Source organism: Phyllopteryx taeniolatus, chromosome 5, assembly GCF_024500385.1.
Source record: "Phyllopteryx taeniolatus isolate TA_2022b chromosome 5, UOR_Ptae_1.2, whole genome shotgun sequence".
NCBI lineage: Eukaryota > Metazoa > Chordata > Actinopteri > Syngnathiformes > Syngnathidae > Phyllopteryx > Phyllopteryx taeniolatus.
In genome coordinates, this window is record NC_084506.1 from 18,100,967 (window position 1) to 18,121,590 (window position 20,624).

The window sequence follows — 20,624 nt, forward strand, 5'->3', positions numbered from 1 at the left end:
TGCTTGGTGAATTGTGTTTCACAATGATAGTAAGACATCGAAGGATCCAAACACGATGTCCCTATGATCTCTTGGCCGTCACAAGATGCCGTGATATCGCCAAGGAACAATCAGAGCAAAGCTGTTTTCCATATTTAATTGAAGAAATTTAAGAATAAGAGTGATCCAATCAGAGCAAAGCTTATTTACACTTCAAATATTAATGAAAAATCCATCTCGATTGCCAGACATAAAAGACAAACTTAGAATAGCTTGAAAAAGGGCGTTTCCAACCCAAATTATCTTGCAAACCCAATAAAAGGACATCAAAGATCAAAAATTCAAATTTAATGGCATACTTACTTGATGGTATCTTTCGGTGCATATTCTTCCACTCTCAGCTACTTTTTCTCTTCCCACTGAAAACGTGTTGCAAAAAGCCACACATGCCGAGGTAAACCTTTGATGTTGGCTGAAACGAGTGAGGTGCGCTGACATTATTGACGGTTTAATGTCCAAAATTCTTACAATATTTAAGGCATATTTTTGTGGTAATTTAGGTAAAACTAAAAAATGTACACTCTTCAAAGCATTTGACTTCCCAGTTTCCACTACTCAAATTAAAATTTGATCTTATCTTCATCTGCACCCAACTTTAATGCCTGAAGTACATTTAGTTCATTAATTTTAATTCAAGCTACGTTAAAGTACTTCTGGGCGCAACCGAATACAAGCCGCTGTGTGTTAACACACATCTCGTCGTACCCTGGACATGTGACGATGCCCGGGGATTAGAGATATTGGGATCATACATATAACTGACTCATTGTACTCCCCGTTGAGCTCACTGGCTTCATCAGATATAAAATATTAAAGGGAGCCATGGATTTGAAAGAAGAAAAAAAACACCATTATATGGCCAGAGAACGATGAACCCTTAAGGGAAGATTCAATTTTCACTCTGCTGTGCACATTTTTTCAATAACTCAAGACACGCAGTGACTGTCATTACAGCTGCAGCCATTTGAACTCTGTTGCTAGCTAAAACAACAGCACTGATGCACATATCAATTGACTAAATCCAACGGTTGTGCCTCCAGGATGAGAGGTTGACTGTGACACAAGCCACGGAGGTGAACAGGAACCCTTCACTGCTGCGCTTCCACTTCCAGCTGAGTGAGCGCCGCTCGGCCTTCTGGGATACGGGTCTGTCAGAAGATAACCTCTTCCTGGAGATTCCTCCGGGCCCGCTGGTCGAGGGTAGCAAAGAGGGGTGAGGGTCACTCGGACACTCGCAGTTTCAACATTTCTTTAGGTGTAATCTTCAAATAGAGCCGTTTAGAGTGGAAACACATCTCTGAATGATGTCTTGCAGTGATTTTTCAAGTGTGGTACATGTACCACGAGTGGTACACAGGGTCCCTCTAGTGGTGTGCAAGAAATCAGCAAATTAAATGGTGAAACTGCACCTAATGTTAGCATTTTTAAGTACAGTTCAGTTGTATTTAACTTGTAAGTACAATACTTGAGCATTTAATCTTTTAGGAGCGTATGTTTTCAAACGTTTTAGATTTTTCTTTCTGTATTACTGAACTGATGTGCAATAGATTTAAATTGAATCACTCAGTCCAGTTTTTGATATCCCTATATTAAAGCACAGTGTCAGTGTTCAAACTGTGCAATTACAGTGGCTTACAATAATATTAAATCCACTTTTTAGAAATAAAGATTCTGCCTTCTTTTTGATGAACACTTGAGCCTACTAGCTACTGTATTTTAACATTGGTCATTATAGCAGTTTGTTGGGGAAAAAAATACTTTTTTTCTTCAGTGGTAGTTTGTGTAAAAAGTTTGAAAACCCCCGACATCAGTGAGCACACGCACGTGTCAGCTGCGGTGTGCATCTTTGCATGGGCGCCGCGACTGCAGAGCCGGCCGGCCAATCGGACGTCTGCTGCGCCACTTTGCGCTGCAGTATTATGTAAAGTGGTAGCAGCTCTTATGTAAAAAGGAGGAATGCGTCATCAGCATCTCTCCCTCCCTCTATCGTCCAAGGACCGACTGTGTGCGTCTTGTCCTCAGGCTTACCGCTCTGCTGGAGTTTGCGGAGGAGACGTTAAAGGTGAACTCTGTCTTCCTGTGGTTCCACAAAGGCCGAGAAGATCGATGTAAGATTATTATTTTTTTTTTATGTTTTTCCCCAGTCCACAAAAAAATAAGTAGCATGTCATTAATGGTGGTTGGGGCTGCAACCGACTGGACAATTGCGATCAAATTACAGGCGGCGACTGACGGGAATCAACTTTTTTAGCCCACCGCATATCTTCACAAAATCCTCGCATCTTCCAAAAACCATTATTTTTCAGAAAATGTAAAATAAACAGCATATTTTTGCAGTTATTAAACATTGTCGTTAAAGTTCAAGATATTTTCAACACTTTAGATTGTTTATTAATGGCTAGGTCAACCCCCCAGTACTTGTCATAAGCTATACAAATTTACTCAGTGTTCTTGTGCACCCCTCCCTCACCCCACTAGTGTCCATCATCAAGACGTTCCACTACATGGGCTTCGAGATGGTGAAGCCAGGCGACCCCTCGGTTCCAGCCCGGCCCGACTTGGCCTTCATGGTTTACTCTCTGGACAACTGCAGCAGCAGCTCTGACGAGGAGTGAGCCAACGTTGAAACGTTTCTACTCCTTCCCTTTTCCTATTGCTTTTGGGATTGAGGGTCTTTTTTTTCCCTTTTTTTTTTCTCCTCCCCCCCTCTCTCCATGTCCCTCTGAGACTGCGAGCCAAGTCGCTTGAAACTAACTTGTCACATGCCAGCTTTTTCCTCCCCCCTTTCCTGCCTTTTTTTGGCAGGGGGCACACACACACACACACACACACTGTCGACGACAGAGCGTTCAGCGAAATGACCTTTTGAAGATGCTCATAGCACCCCTCATAGTTTTAAGAGGAGACTTTAATAACCTTGTGACTATCATTGTCAACGATCCACGGTCGACTAAACGGTCAAATTTAACCTTCATGGGCCATTCCGACAAAACATCACGTCAATCGCAAGTCACTGACCGGTCTATTTTCGACATCAGCAGGGATCCCGGTTCAGTAAACTGTTAACTTGCAGATTCTAAGGAGTCTCTTTGAACCTTCGTGCACCATTCTGGCACATGCCATAACAAGTCATTGGCCGGTCTAGTTTTACATCAACAAAGGTCAAGGGTCAATAAAATTGTAACTATTTATTTAAAAAAAAAAAAAAAAAAATTGACGTCGGAATGGTGCATTTGTTAGTTATTCTGGTTCATCAGAAGTCATTGGTCTGTCTAGTTTATTGACATCAACCTAGATCAAGGGTCAGTTGACATAAACAAGGATCAGGGGTCAAACTGTAACCATGTAGAGCTGAAACACAAAATGTAATTTTTGACTTTTAAGGTACCATTCAGGTCAGTCATTCTATTCCAGGTGTGTCAAACTCATTTTTGGCGCAGGCCACATCCTAGTTATGTTTTCCCTCAGACGGCTGTTATGACTGTGAAACTGTATAAATATATAATCGCCTTATCTTATTAAATACAGAACAAACTGATGGATAAGTAGTTTTGAAATCAGAAGCTAATAAACCGTTCAGCTATTATTATTTTTATTTTAAAAGGGGGACTTATCAAAAAATGCATGCAATTCTCAATCAATTGCGGTATTTTAGCGGTAAACAAGAAGCCGACGCACATGATTTGCTTTCGTGGGCCACATTAAATGCTGTGGCGGGCCGGATCTTGATTTTGACACCAACCAGAAGTCATTGGTTGGTCTAGTTTATCAACATCAAGGATTGCATCTGACAAAAACTGTTACCATGTAGATTTGAAAAAAAAAAATGTGTTACATAAGAGATAAGGATGGAGGAGCAATCAACTGTTAGCATGTAGATTAGATTTAAAAAAATCATTTAATTCATGAATTAATAATTTTGGCAATCATTCAAGTCATCCAAAATTATTGGCCGGCCTCGTTCAATATAAACAAAGTTGGCGGAGCAATAAAACACTTAACATGTAGATTATTATTATTTTATAAAGTCTCGTTCAAAATTCATGCACTATTCTGGCAACTGTCAGTCATCGTAGTCTGTCAGAAGTCATTGGCTGGTCCAACCAAGTCTTTCCGCACCAGGAGTGTTCGAGTTTGTTCCTTTTGAGTCTTAAGGAGGAAAATGTTTGTTTTCACCCCCCAAAATTGTGTGTACGTGCGGAAAGAACACTTCAGGGTATTATGATATATGCAATTAGATTTCACATTGCAGGAGGTATCTTGCAGACACTTTATTATAATTTTTTTTTTTTTTTTTTTTTAAATTAGCACTTTGAACACAATGCCAAAGAAGCTTTTATCTTGGCTGGGAGGGGGGGATCTTTTGTTTCTAAACATCTTCCAGGTCTGCTCAATATTATGCATTTTCTCTCGTCTATTTTTTATGTATATTTCTCTATATGGTCATAGTTGAGGTATTTATTGTTTTGTTTTTCCCTGGGAACATAGTTAGGTTCCTTTGGATGACAAGCCACACTTGTACACTGTGGGTAAACTTGTCTCTTGCGGTGGGGAAAAGAAGTGTAAAAAAAAAAGAAATAAAATGGATACAAATGTTTTGCTTTGGTGTGATTTTTCAGTGAAGTTCGGACGTTTTGTTAAACATAAATAAAAACAGAATACAATGATCTGCAAATCATGTTCAACCTATATTTAATTGAATACACTACAAAGACAATATAATGTTCAAACTGATAAACATTATTGTTTTTAGCAAATAATCATTAACTTAGAATTTTATGGCTGTAACAAATTCGAAAAAACCTGGGACATGTGGCAAGAAAGACTGAGAAAGTTGAGGAATGCTCATCAAACACCTGTTTGGAACATCCCACAGGTGAACAGGCTAATTGGGAACAGGTAGGTGCCATGATTGGGTATAAAAGGAGCTTCCCTGAATTGCTCAGTCATTCACAAGCAAAGATGGGCGAGGTCCACCTCTTTGTGAACAAGTGCGTGAGAAAATAGTCGAACAGTTTAAGGACAATGTTCCTCAATGTAGAATTGCAAGAAATTTAGGGATTTCATCATCTACGGTCCATAATATCTTCAAAAGGTTAAGAGAATCTGGAGAAATCACTTCATCTAAGCGGCAAGGCCGAAAACCAACATCAGGCTGCACTGCATCAAAAACCAACAATGTGTAAAGGATATCACCACATGGGCTCAGGAACACTTCAGAAAACCAATGTCAGTAAATACAGTTCGGCGCTACATCTGTAAGTGCAACTTGAAACTCTACTATGCAAAGCAAAAGCCATTTATCAACAACTCCCAGAAACGCCGCCGGCTTCTCTGGGCCCGAGCTCATCTAAGATGGACTGATGCAAAGTGGAAAAGTGTTCCGCGGTCCGACGAGTCCACATTTCAAATTGTTTTTGGAAATTGTGATGTCGTGTCCTCCGGGCCAAAGAGGAAAAGAACCATCCGGACTGTTATGGACGCAAAGTTCAAAAGCCAGCATCTGTGATGGTATGGGGCTGTGTTAGTGCCAATGGCATGGGTAACTTACACATCTGTGAAGGCACCATTAATACTGAAAGGTACATACAGGTTTTGGAGAAACCTATGCTGCCATCCAAGCAACGTCTTTTTCATGGACGCCCCTGCTTATTTCAGCAAGACAATGGCAAACCACATTCTGCACGTGTTACAACAGAGTGGCTGTGTAGTGAAAGAATGCGGGCACTCGACTGGCCTGCCTGCAGTCCAGACCTGTCTCCCATTGAAAATGTGTGGCGTATTATGAAGCGTAAAGTATGACAACGGAGACCCCAGACTGTTGAACAGCTGAAGTTGTACATCAAGCAAGAATGGGAGAGAATTCCACCTACAAATCTTCAACAATTAGTGTCAGTTCCCAAACGTTTATTGAATGTTGTTAAAAGAAAAGGTGATGTAACACAGTGGTAAACATGACCCTGTCCCAGCTTTTTGGGAACGTGTTGCAGTCATAAAATTGAGTTAATGATTATTTGCTAAAAACAAGAGTATCAGTTTGAACATTAAATATGTTGTCTTTGTAGTGTATTCAAATAAATATAGGTTGAACATGATTTGCAAACCATTGTATTCTGTTTTATGTTTAACAACATACCAACTTCATTGGAACTGGGGTTGTAAAATGGGTACGCGTGAAAAGATTTGAATAGCAGAATTACCATGAAAGACTTGTGATGTTCTAATTATTTTGTAGTTATTCTTTTAAAGACCCAGTAAAAAATGTCTCGGAAATTTGACACAGCACAGAGTGTTGTTAATAAGTCTGCCAAATTTGAATACAAACATCTCCGAGTATATAAAATAAGGCTCCCAAATCATGAAAAATAAAGCCTGGCCTCCGGCTGCAGAGCTGTGTGAGCGTGTCCTCTGAATGCGGGGGAACCTTCAGCTGTCAAGTATGTATCTGCGGCTCACACAGCCATTAAACTGACTGTTGCTGTCTGTTAAAAATTGTACTTTTCCCCTCACTAAACCAAGTGAGGCGGGAATTTCTTAGACGAGCCGACGCCCTGCTGGTGAGCTTGTAGCCTTGTTAGCTTACTAGCCAGTTAGCTACTTTTTTTATTTGCGGAAATCACCTTTTTTTCCCCATGAAGATTTTGACAATATGATGTCAAAATTAATTTTCGAAATATGACTTTTCTCATTAAAGCAATTTTTTTCCCGCATATGACTTTATTCCTGTAATAACATTTTTCATCAAATCACATCTCTCAAACTTTTGTAATATGACATTTTCAAATAAAATCACTTCTGAATATTATGACTTGTTATAATATTACATATTTATTGTAAAAAATAATAGTATAACTTTATTTTTATATATTACTATTTACATTTTTGGTATTCTTACATTTTTCTTTATTTTGGTACAATAATTTTTTTGTCATCATGACTTCTTGTAATATGACATTTCTCAGTCATTTTTCTCATATTACTATCCTATATTGACATTTTTCATAAAATTACTTTTTCTCAAATTTTTACTTGATTTTTTTTTACATTTCTCGTAAAGTCACAACTTCTCTATCAGTATTCTTCTTTATAGTATGAGATGTTTCTTGTAAATAAAATCTTTCTATACAGTGGGTATGGAAAGTATTCAGACCCCCTTAGATTTTTCACTCTTTGTTATATTGCAGTCGTTTCCTAAAATCATTTAAGTTCATTTTTTTCCTCATTAATGTACACACAGCACCCAATATTGACTGAAAAAAAAATGAATTGTTGACATTTTTGCAAATTTATTAAAAAAGAAAAACTGAAATATCACACAGCCATAAGTATTCAGAACCTTAGCTGTGACACTCATATTTAACTCGGGTGCTGTCCATTTCTTCTGATCATCCTTGAGATGTTTCTAAATCTGCATTGGAGCCCAGCTGTGTTAATTATACTGATTGGACTTGATTGTTCCCTGTCTATATAAGACCTTACAGCTCACAGTGCATGTCAGAGCAAATGAGAATCATGAGGTCAAAAGGAACTGCCTGAAGAGTTCAGAGACAGAATTGTGGCAAGGCACAGATCTGGCCAAGGTTACAAAAAAATATTCTGCTGCACTTAAGGTTCCTAAGACTGCAGTGGCCTCCATAATCCTGAAATGGAAGACGTTTGGGACGACCAGAACCCTTCCAAGAGCTGGCCATCCGGCCAAACTGAGCAATCGGGGGAGAAGAGCCTTGGTGAGAGAGGTAAAGAAGAACCCAAAGATCACTGTTGGCTGAGCTCCACAGATGCAGTCGGGAGATGGGAGAAAGTTCTAGAAACTCATCCATCACTGCAGCCCTCCACCATTCAGGGCTTTATGGCAGAGTGGCCCGACAGAAGCCTCTCCTCAATGCAAGAAACACGAAAGCCCGCATGGAGTTTGCTAAAAAAACACCTGAAGAACTCCAAGATGGTGAGAAATAAGATTCTCTGGTCTGATGAAACCAAGATAGAACTTTTTGGCCTTAATTCTAAGTGGCATGTGTGGAGATAACCAGGCACTGCTCATCGCCTGTTCATTACAGTCCCACCAGTGAAGCATGGTGGTGGCAGCATCATGCTGTTGGGGTGTTTTACAGCTGCAGGGACAGGGAGACTGCTTGCAATCGAAGGAAAGATGAATGTGGCCAAGTACAGGGATATCCTGGACAAAAACCTTCTCCAGAGTGCTCAGAACCTCAGACTGGGCCGCAGGTTCACCTTCCAACAAGACAATGACCCTAAGCACACAGCTAAAATACTGAAGGAGTGGCTTCACAACAACTCTGTGACTGTTCCAGAGCCCTGACTTGAACCCAATTGACCATCTCTGGAGAGACCTGAAAATGGCTGTCCACCAACATTCACCATCCAACCTGACAGAACTGGAGAGGATCTGCAAAGAGGAATGACAGAGGATTCTCAAATCCAGGTGTGAAAAAAATGGTTGCATCATTCCCAAAAAGACTCATGGCTGTCTTGGCTCAAAAGGGTGCTTCTACTACATACTGAGCAAAGGGTCTGAATACTTATGGCTGTGTGATATATCAGTTTTTTTTGTTGCAATATAACAAAGAGTGAAAAATTTCAGGAGGTCTGAATACTTTCCGTACTCACTGTATATTACAACTTTAGTGTGACATAAATAATTTTAAGTTTCAACAATAGTCAAACATTTTTCTTGCAAGATTTTGTATAGGTATTTTCTTGAATGGGACGCATTTGACACGCTGAGTCATGATATAATCCCCCAGCCGCCCCACCTTCCCTCAACACTTCGATTCTCGGTGCAGAAGGCGAGCTAAGAGCGTCCGGCGAACACTATCGCATCTCTCATGCTGAGAAGTGACGCGAAATTCACTGTGTTCAAAGCGGACAAACAGCAGCGAGTGAGTGCCTGGTGCACTGACATGAACCATGGAGGCCTTGGAGCGTCAAGCACTTCGCTAATCCTCGTGACCAAATGGCAAGAAGTCGCCGTCCCACACCTCCTCCTCTGTCGGCCTTAATCTCGCGCAGACTTTTACGTCAAATCACCTCACATGGGAGGATGATGGATGGCTGTGTTGGTCTGAATTTCTCAGAAAGTACGGAAGCAAACGCGCCCTCATGTTTGCCAGCATCCGGCTCACATCAAGCCCTTTGAAATAAAAGCCTCATTCTTATCATCTGCTTTTATAAAAGCACAATGGACCATGGAGCTACTGAATGAGCCGTTTAGACGACATGGCTGCCATTTGGAGGTACAACATGGACTCGGTAGCCTCCATTAGACGAGCCAATCCCAACCAAGTGTGCCGATGTCGAGAGATCAGCAGCAGTGGCGGTATATGAATCAGTTACGAGATGACAAGTATTGGCGCGTGTATACATCAACAGACAGGCGACAGTAAATAGTAGATAGTGCTATGCCGTACTGTATGTCTCGCTATTGCTCTGAAGATAACATTCAACCACACCAAGTCAGCCTAGCAATATTACATGTAGGGTAAGCTAGCAACCAATGCTAGCACATTTAGCTTCAGAATTGCCCAGGTAGAGTGAAGTAAAACTTGAAACTAGTGTTGTAAGACCCCAGACCGGTGTTTGTCTGGAGACCAGATTTTCAAGGTCTTGCTCTTGTCTCTGACTCGACTCCCAAAGGTCTTGGCCTCGTCTGGAACTGGCTGGACTCGCGTTGCTGCCCACCTGACAATGCCGCCCTGTGCATGTCGCACATGCCAAAGGATCATCTTTTATGTTTGTCTATATGTGAGCAGGCCCTGCATTTGGCCAGGAATCCATCAGAAGTCAACTGGGATAGGTTCCAGTTTACCAGTGACCCTAATTGCAAGGACAAGCACCCTTATTATGAAATGGATGGTTTGTAAATGAAAGACTTCTTTCAGTGAACTAAAGCAACACAAATGAGTGTGTGTGCTTTTGGTTATGTCCTCACAGCTGAAGCGTGTGTTGTTACACAATCCATGCAGGATGTGTGAAGGCCATCTGCTTCACTTCGGGGCTGTGACACACTTTTAGCTTTTAATCTCCTCTCCTTGTAACGCGTTAATGTGCGACCGTCTGATGGCCCACTTGGAAAATACACTACAATCACAGTGCGTTTGAAAGTCATGATAATACACACACACACACCAACATTAAAATAAAATAAAAAATCCATTAGTTGTTTTATCATTTGGATACATTTTGGGGAAAAATTAAAGTACAATAGGTCAGTGGTTCCCAACCTGATACCTGGGCTAATTGAATAGAAAGCACAAAATAGAGATATAGTCGCCTGTGTGAATTGAAACAGCTTTATTGGAGGGTGCCATGTAATGGAAGACAATTGTTCTATCACTACACGTTGCTACCATGGATAGACGAACAATGATTTCAAATATATCTCTGTTCATCTATTAATAAATAATTTTCAGACACAGGCGGCACGGTGGCCGACTGGTTAGAGCGTCAGCCTCACAGTTCTGAGGTGCGGGGTTCAATCCCCGTCCCCGCCTGTGTGGAGTTTGCATGTTCTCCCCGTGCCTGCGTGGGTTTTCTCCGGGCACTCCGGTTTGCTCCCACATCCCAAAAACATGCATTAATTCTCTAAATTGCCCCTAGGCATGACTGTGAGTGCGAATGGTTGTTTGTTTCGATGTGCCCTGCGATTGGCTGGCAACCAGTTCAGGGTGTACCCCGCCTCCTGCCCGATGACAGCTGGGATAGGCTCCAGCACGCCCGCGACCCTAGTGAGGAGAAGCGGCTCAGAAAATGGATGGATGGATTTTCAGACACAAATGGAAACTGGATTTTTTCATCAGGGATCAGCTCTCACCACACACTAGTTGGGACTCACTGCAAAAGTGATCACGTTTACAGCAAATGTGTAACAGCGCCATCCGGTGGCACCTCCATGAACTGCAACTTTACGTTCATCCTGATCACAACCCGGATTTAAACTTTGAATTTTTAAAAACATTACATTTTTAGCACAAATGTTTTGTATCTAAAGATTGTTTTGAAAGAATTATACATTTCTAAAAAGTTAGTGTAAAAAATGTGTCAAATTCACATTCTGATGGCACGGAGTTTAAATTTCTAACAGATTCTCAGATTCCATTCTCTTCATACAGGGTTCCTTGATTTACGATGGTCTCCACATACGAACTTTTGAGACATAGGCACTCTTAGTTACCGCTGTACTTACTATTTTTCTTTATTTTATTTTCTGGAAAATTTCAGAGGATATTCCAGCTTTTCACCTTACTTTTGTCCTCATCTGATGACCTTTCACACTTTAAACCAATCTTATTCCTGGAAATAGTTCCATCTTTGCGATGCAAATTTGTGAACAACCCACACTCACAAATAACCACTCACTGCAGAGGTCGGAAAAATGAACGTTTTCAAACACTTTCGTGGCAAAGTGATATGAAGTCCCAGTGCTGTTGTCTTGTATATCACCACTCATGGAATGACTCTTGTCCAATCAAATTGCTTGGTCTGAACTAACTGTTGTATTAATGACATTTGGAAATCAATTGTTTAAAAAAAAAAAAACATGAATAAAAAAGTTTATTAGCACGCACACACGGAGGTTGGTGTCACGCTTCTCCAGGCCCGGACGCAGCTTGGCGCAAATGTGCAGGAAGGCGGCTTCGGACATGCGGAAGTGGCGCACCCACTCGCCGCATGTGACGCCTGGGACGATCTCGTCCCACCACTCGTTGGAGCGGCTCACTGCCCAGATCCTCGGCCGGCGGCGGCGCTTGTCCAGCAATTGAAGTATCTGGAAAACACACCACGGAGGGCTGGAGTTCCATGTGGTGCACCGCTTATCCTGTTCAGGGTCGAAGATTGAGATTGGGCGAAAGGTAGACGGTACCCTGGATTGGTCACCGGTCCATCACAGACATTACACATAGAGACTAGTGATGAACCCAAATGAAAATTCTTATCCGAAACCGAAAATGAGGAAACCAAGGTTGAAAACCAAGACAGCGAAAGAAATGATTATTCCAATTAAATTGGATTTGTGGCCATTACTGCAGAGATGCCAACCTATAGAAATTCACTTCCAGAACCATTTGTGTATAGGCCGCTGTTCTCAGGTGATGTACGCACAGACACACTAATTAATTTTCAGTTCCGGACGGCGTCCTGTGTGTATTAGTTTCTCTGCAGACATGTATTCAAATGTTCAAATGTGGCTACTCTCCGTTATAATCCGGTTCCAGCCAGACCAGTGACAAATTTACTGTAATGTATCACCCAATCACTTTTCGGTGTTTTGCGACTACTTGTGACGATAGCTTAGCAATTAACATGGCTTCTCAGTCTTTCTCTTGGTGGTTAAAAATGACATTATAACACCTTTGTTCAGTACCATTTTTTATTCAAAACAAAATGCACGGAGCGTTGAGAGTTCAAAGAATGACAAGCATGAGACACATTTCAAAGACTTCCATTCAAGTCAAACGAGTGAATTATTTTGTGATAAACATCATTTACTACAGAAGAAATCAAATGCAGTCAAATATAACAGTACTGCATACTACGTAAAATCTTTTACATATGGTTTTGTACATATGGACTCACTGAGGAAAAATACCCCAACATGAGGAAATGTGCCTCCTCCTTGGCTATATTATTCAGCTGACTCAGCCTTTTCCCACATGAAGATTATTAAATCCAAATACTGTTCCAAAAAGACTGATGATCATTTGGAAGTATGCTTGAGGCTGGCTATCTGCAACTGCTGTTCGGACGAGACATCCCTAGCTGATTCCAATCAGTGCAAGTCATCAGAGTAAAAACACAGTTGCATGATGCAGTTATGCAAGGTACACCAACTCAAATTTTGTAAGTAGCCTTTTCAGACTGGTTTTGTTGCCAGATATTTTGGAAGTCAAATTATATATTCAGCCTCCGGAAAAGTAGTAATATGCCGGGAAACAAAATAGGCTGTAGTAGTCAAGTTGTGATATTAAGATCAAAAAGTGGTAAAATAACTCAAACTCAGTCAAATAAAACTAAGATTAAGATCCGGTTTGTTTACTGGACCTCGTAAGCTTCAAAGCGGTATAGAAATCAAATGTTCAGCCTAGTAGTTGTTCACAGATAGAAACGAGAACACAAAACACACTGAAACCAAAGCGTTATCTTACCATCTGGCGTCGCCGTCTTCCTCTCGGCAACGGGTCGTCCTCCAACAACGCCCAAACTCTCCTTTTCTCCGCAGTGTTTCTCCGCGCAGCCTACAGTCTTCCTCTCGAACAAAGCTCGTCTTCTCTTGGTGATAAAGAGCCACATGCGGAGCAGAAAGAACACTACCGAGTGGATGTCTTCCATTGCTCTCGTTTGTTTACTGTCGTTCCACTTCCGTCGTTGGGTTTGTGGTCGTACGCTTGACAATTCTGTCGCGTGTTTATGACGTCACCGTGTTTACAAACGCTCCCGCCGAAACACAAATCACAGGGATAGCAAAGGCGTCGGTTGCAGTACTCTGTAGACTGAATATTTTTATTACATTATTATATTCATACATTTTTTTGTGATTATTTATGATTATAACATTTGCATATAATATTATTAGCTAGCTATACTGTTTTCATTTAACTCAACGTGTATTAACCGTTACATACCGTTCATTTATAGTACAACTTGCGCCAATAATATCACCATTTTACTTGATTTAAATCCCATTGGTACATCCAAAATCTATTTTAGTAGACGTGGGGTCAAATTTCGTCTGGAACAGCCTCAGTGTACACAAACTTTGTAGCACTTGTACAAAAAATGGCATTTTGGATTATTTTTCATTCTTGTGTACTTTGGGACACTTTAGAAAAGTCATCAAATTTCAGGGTGATAGAATGACTTTTGGGGGATTTTTTTATTGCGGGATTTTAAAAGTTTGTTTATTGACTATTTTTACTTTGAAGCACCTTGTAACTGTTTTATGAAATGTTCTATACAACTAAATACTATTATTATGGACTATTACTGTTATTTAATTAAAATCTTTTAAAACAGTCGCGGTTAATAGGCTGTGTCGTCAGTCGTCAACCAAACAGGCTGTGTGTAATACATATTTTGACCGCACGGCGGAAACCTTGCCTCATGTGAGTGAAGTGTCACACTGTGAAGGCAGCAGCCTTGGCTGGGCAAACTTGTGCTCAATGGCCAAATTTGATTGGATGGATATGTGGGCCAGGTCATTTGGGGATGAGGTTAAAAAAATCAATTTTAAAAAGTAAATGTGTGTGCCTGTGTGTGTGAAATATGTAAAAATGGCTAATACTTTAATAATAAAATATTCAATTGTTGTATTCTTACTTATAATTTACTTAATTATCATTAACAAATTGTTTATACAGTTCATGTCTATTTCTAACATGTAGAATTATTTATTTTAATACTGCTATTGGGCGGCACGGTGGACGACTGGTTAGAGCGTCTGCCTCACAGTTCTGAGGACCGGGGTTCTATCCCTGGCCTCGCCTGTGTGGAGTTTGCATGTTCTCCCCGTGCCTGCGTGGGTTTTCTCCGGGCACTCCAGTTCCCTCCCACATCCCAAAAACATGCATGGTAGGTTGATTGACAACTCTAAATTGCCCGTAGGTGTGAATGTGAGTGCGAATGCTTGTTTGTTTGTATCTGCGATTGGCTGGCAACCAGTTCAGGGTGTACCCCGCCTCCTGCCCGATGATAGCAGGGATAGGCTCCAGCACGCCCGCGACCCTAGTGAGGAGAAGCAGGTCAGAAAATGGATGGATGGAATACTGCTATTGGCTGAGGACCAGTCCAGGGTGTACACCGCCTCTCGCCCGAAGTCAGCTGGAACAGACTATAAAAAATGGATTGATGGATGCATGTTTATTTTAATATTGTAATCTTTAGTGATTCTCTGTGTTTATTGTATTACATATGAATGCAATTACAGTATTGAAAATGCCATATGTATATAGAATATAAACCTGTTCATATTACTAAGGTTTTTTTTCATTGTTTACAATAAATCAATTCACCAATTATTTATCGAGTTACAGTAAATGAATAAAAAATCGAAATCAATACGTAATATTTACAAATTGTGATGAAAAAAACTGCTAAATTAATGCAGCAAATAACAGGACTCTTAATAATGTAAAAGCTCAGGAGGCTGCTTGCCATAGTTTGCTTCACCGCTACTGTTAAGCACTTTATCAAGGTGCCGTTTGTCAAATATGTTCCCAATTGACTCAGTTAGAGATGTGATCCACTCAGTTCAATCTGAGTCGTAAAACTAATGAACTCACGCACATACACAGGGGAACACACATTTATTTAAGTAGACGTTTACAAAAGACAAAGTCTTCAAACAATACTTGGTGAGAGTATAACTCTGCATGCACCTTCCTTTTTACGTCTCCATTACGCATCTAACAAACAAAATACATGTTTTGGGAATGTGAAAGGAATGCAACCATGCAAACGTCAATAGTTTTACTTTATTTGAGTTGTATGAGACGGTGGATAACTTGTATGACAGTTAAGAATGTTCAAATCTTACTTAATTACTGACTGCTCAGTTAACAATGGTTTACCAATGGCAGCAATTTCAGTGTGGATGAAATGAATTCACTTTATATTTTATTCAGTGCAGGGCAGTGATTCTCAAAGTTTGGTACAAGGGCTTCCTCAAGTGGTATGCAAAAAATAAATAAATCACTGAATTAAATGTTTGGAGAATGGTTTAAACTTCAGTGCTTAATCCCGTACAGTTCATCTGTTAAGTAAAGTTCAGTTGTACATAACTTTTAAATACAATACATTTTCTCTTTTTTTAATTTAAGTTAAATTTGTATTGAACTTATGTGCAATATATTTTAATGGAATCATTGCAGCGTTAACGTTTAAACTGTGCATAAAGTTACAGTGGCTTACATTATTAAAGATTCTGTACTGGGAATACCTTGTTTTTGGTGAACACTTAGGTTTACCCACAACTGTATTTTAATTCCGTGCCAGCATTGCCAGTTAATATAGATATTTGACTACTAAAGCCAGACGGCACGGTGGATGACTGGTTAGAGCGTCTGCCTCACAGTTCTGAGGACCGGGGTTCAATCCCCGTCCCCGCCTGTGTGGAGTTTGCATGTTCTCCCCGTGCCTGCGTGGGTTTTCTCCGGGCACTCCGGTTTCCCCACATCCCAAAAACATGCGTGGTAGGTTAATTGTCAACTATAAATTGCCCGTAGGTGTGAATGTGAGTGCGAATGGTTGTTTGTTTGTATGTGACCTGCGATTGGCTGGCAACCAGTTCAGGGTAAACCACGCCTCCTGCCCGATGATAGCTGGGATAGGCTCCAGCACGCCCGCGACCCGAGTGAGGAGAAGCAGTTCAGAAAATGGATGGATGGATGGACTACTAAAGCCGTCAATGGCAGTGAATGTGTTAATGTTGCTCATTATGGTGGTACTTGGAGAGTTGAGTATTTTTTTAGATGATACTTGTAACCTATTGATGAAGAAAAAAAAAGCTCCACTGCTTCTGCTTTAGAATTTGTTTCCTGATCTGAGTTGCAGGCCTTCTGGCTGACATTTCTCAAACTTTCCACGCATGCTTTGTCGCCTACAGCTCCTTTGAACTCTGCGACTTTATTGTGCGCCACTGCTGTCACGTCGCACACTGATGCAGGAGGGGCGAGAGGGGGGCGGGGGCCCCCCTGTACGTGGCGGCATTCGATTTGCGACGTTTGTGGGCCGCAGGGGAGGATTTCCTTTTCAACATGTCTGGCTAGTAAATATGTCACCGAGTTGGAAAGTGATCCTGCAAAAAACAGGTGGGATGTTTTCAGACCATGCCATGGGAGAGTGCGAGCTGTTTCCTTACACACGCACACATACAGATTGAAAAATGCAACTTTTTGAGAGACTGACTAAAATACCCACAAAAAAAGTAGCAATACGTAACAGTCAGTCCTCAAAACAATAGCGTCAAATTAGTTTGGATGCCACACTGGCTGATGATGATTAGGATAGTCTTTTTGTTGTCGTCATGGTAACCCCAGATCATCCGGTTCAGCAATTGAAAATATTGGAGGACCAGCTCTTATGTTTATTGTAAAAATACACTAAAATGAGCAAGCAGTGTTTTTCTTCTGAGTAGGTTGACTGCTGGGGAGAATTAAGATAAATTATACATAATAAATTAAGAAGTAAATTTAGGGAAGATGATGATGTCAATATACAGTAGTTCCTCGTTTATCGGGGGGGAGGGTTACGTTCAAGAATGCCCCCACGATGGCTAAAAAAACACGAAGTACTGACCATATATTAATGTTCTTATTTATACACAGTGTTTTAAAACATTATGCATCATATCAATGCAAAATATGAATGTGACGTGCAGGTATTTTATTTCCACTTAGGGTCACTCGCCATCCTCACGTTGTACACTGTAGTATCTGTGACTTTGAATTTGTGTGGCTTTAAAAGGTGGGGCCTGGCCTGTTGCGTGACGTGGGAGTCACCGAATCAGAGTGTAGAGTAAGCTGGCTGTTAACTATCCATCCATCCATTTTCTGAGCCGGGTCGCAGGCGTGCTGGAGCCTATCCCAGCTGTCATCGGGCAGGAGCCTGGGTACACCCTGAACTGGTTGCCAGCCAATCGCAGGGCACATACAAACATTCACACTCACATTCACACCTACGGGCAATTTAGAGTCCCCAATTAATGCATGTTTTTCCGATGTGGGAGGAAACCGGAGTGCTCGGAGAAAACCCACGCAGTGTGTTCATGTTTTTAAAATATTGTATTGCTGCATTGTATGTCTTTTTATGTTTAGTATTTTGTATTTTTGAGGTTTGTTACGTCACCCTGTATCTTAGATTTTTTTTATTATTCAGTTTTTGACATATATTTGATAATTTTTCTGTTTTGCTTTTATTTGATGTTTTTGCTTTGATGCTTCACTCTATACTTTAGATTGCTCCTATTTTAAGGTTTTGTTTTTATTACAATTTTTTTTCGCCGGCACGGTGTTAGAGTGGTTAGCTCATCTGCCTCACAGTTCTGAGGACCGGGGTTAAAATCCCGGCCCCGCCTGTGTGGAGTTTGCATGTTCTCCCCGTGCCTGGGTGGGTTTTCTTCGGGCACTCTGGTTTCCTCCCACATCCCCAAAACAAGCGTGGTAGGTTGATTGAGTACTCTAAATTGCCCTTAAGTGTGAATGTGTGTTTGTTTATATGTGTCCTGCGATTGGCTGGCAACCAGTTCAGGGTGTACCCCGCCTCCTGCCCGATGACAGCTGGGATAGGCTCCAGCACGCCCGCGACCCTAGTGAGGAGAAGCGGCTCAGAAAATGGATGGATGGATGGATATTTGGGGTTTGACACTTCTCCTGCATCTTAGATTTGTATCATGTTCTCTTTTCATCAAATTTAATATATTATACTTTGTTTTTATTTTATGCATTTTATTTTTTCACTTTTTATATTTTATTATATTATAGTTTGGAATCTATCTATCTATCTACCTATCTATCTATCTATCTATCTATCTACCTACCTATCTATCTATCTATCTATCTATCTATCTATCTATCTATCTATCTATCTATCTATCTATCTATCTATCTATCTATCTATCTATCTATCTATCTATCTATCTATCTATCTATCTATCTATCTATCTATTCCTCCTCTAAGTGAGCTGTCAATTGTTACTCTAAATATGATTTGTTCTAACCTTCTCCTCCTCATCAAATCAGCCTCCACTTCCCCATGCCTCCCACGCGTGGACGCGCTGCGCGGCCACGCACATCTCTGTGGAGGAAGCCTTGAGGAGAGAAGTGCGACGTGACGTAAAGTGACGGAAGGGACTGCAGACAGAGCCACGCAGAAGCCCAAAGACCCCCCCCCACCCCCCCGCACCCACACCCACACCCACACCGGAGCAGCTTTTCCCCCTGAATTGAATCCTCCAATGATCGTCACATCGGAGCGGTGGATTGTGCCTCGCGTGTCCGGACGCACCGCGCTGGGCTCCGGCTGACTCGGTGGCGGTTGGCCGCTCTTCCTCGTCGCTCGGGCGGACTGGAGGCGGCGGCAGCTCGGTGGTGGAGGAGGAGGTAAGACCAAGACCCTTTTCTTCGTCCTCCTTCTCCTTTAATTTTGGTGTGTGGACATCATGTTGCACGCTCTCATCATGTCCACACACATATTTAGTGGATATAAAAACAAAAAGGTGGAATATGACCCCCACACACATCTTGTCGCAGCCGCCTTGTATGAATGTCACAGTTTTCTTGCATAACGCCTGCATGGGCATATATATATATATATATATTTTGCTCCGTGCAATATGTGTCCATATTGTCGCAGTCCTTTCTAATGGGAGGGAGGGAAGAACGGGGGGGGCTTCCAGTCTCCTTTGCAACTGGCCCCCCCCCCCCCCCCCCCCCCGCCCCCCCCAAAAGCAAGCAAACAAGGTTCTGATGTAAATGACCCCCACTCCCATTGTTGCTAGTGATGCTGTTGCAATGCTCAGGTGTGAGTCGTTTAAGATAAAAGACTAAACATTTCTATGGTAAAATCAAGCAGCAAAAGCAAGTCATTCACTGCTTTCGCTAGCATTGACAGTGACTCGGTATTAAACTGTGTCGTCTCTAAAACAGGGGTTCTCAAACTTATGGGGGTTTCCATTGACTCCACTCATAATCGTGATGCCAATTAAACGAAGAGTGGTGCCTTGAGATACGGGTGACCCGACTGATGATTTTTTTTTCGAGATTCAAGCTGCCATTCGGATAATATTTTTTACTTTGGCTGGCGAGCGCGAACTTGAGATACGAGCGCTGTATGGTGCCAGTGACTCAACTCGCTTCACAACCAGCAGCAGTTTGGGAGAAAGAAATTTGTAAACAGCTATTCAAAATAGAGGCTTTAAGGTGTTTATTGCCACTCCCAGTTGAAGTTTACTGTCAAACTAAACATAAAACAAAGAGAACTGCATGGTTTACATTTAAAACAACCAAACAATTTAGGAATTCCCCTGCTAGTTTAATGCAAACACAATAGGAAACTCCATTGACGAGCTAGCAAATAGTATCTATGCTGCGGTGTTATAACCCTTTTAGCAATTTGAACATAAACAGTGCAGCAACACTTGTAGACAGACAATATAACAATCCTCACAGTCATATATATTGTTTACCCTCTTTGAAGAACGACTAATATTAGTGTTGTACGGAGGAGCTGAGACCGTCTCCATGTACGTTACGTCTGTCTTTGTGTCTATCTGTCTGTCTTATACTGCCCTCAAGTGGCCAAGGCGCACACACACCAGAAAGAGCAGCACAGCGGCTATTGAATCAATGCAAATTGTGACCAAAGCTGTTCCATTATTTTTAATTCTATGACATTATGTCATTACTGTATGGTTTTATTCAATACAATATTATAGAGTTTTTTTTTAACATGCATGTTAAGTTCATCGAAGACTTCTGTGTTGTATCATGTTGGTCAGCTCGCGTTGTAACGCTGGGGTGAGGTTGTCAACAAGTTGAAACTCGCAGTCTTGTCCAGACGGTCCAAAAGCCCCT

At 41.3% G+C, this 20,624-nt stretch overlaps 2 protein-coding genes across 2 annotated transcripts in view; both read left to right on the forward strand.

Annotated features, from left to right (window-relative positions):
• Positions 1-4,636, forward strand: part of LOC133477934 (ornithine decarboxylase antizyme 2-like) — a 12,971-nt gene extending 8,335 nt beyond the window's left edge. Inside the window, 3 exon segments of the mRNA XM_061773303.1 lie at positions 1,080-1,252; positions 2,062-2,147; positions 2,518-4,636. Coding sequence (XP_061629287.1) covers positions 1,080-1,252; positions 2,062-2,147; positions 2,518-2,654 — 396 coding nt within the window. The 3' untranslated portion in view covers positions 2,655-4,636.
• Positions 4,637-18,930: 14,294 nt separating this feature from the next.
• Positions 18,931-20,624, forward strand: part of LOC133477940 (unconventional myosin-IXAa-like) — a 118,851-nt gene continuing 117,157 nt past the window's right edge. Inside the window, exon 1 of the mRNA XM_061773321.1 lies at positions 18,931-19,151. The gene's annotated coding sequence lies outside the window, so the exon portion shown is untranslated. The remainder of the gene's footprint in view (positions 19,152-20,624) is intronic.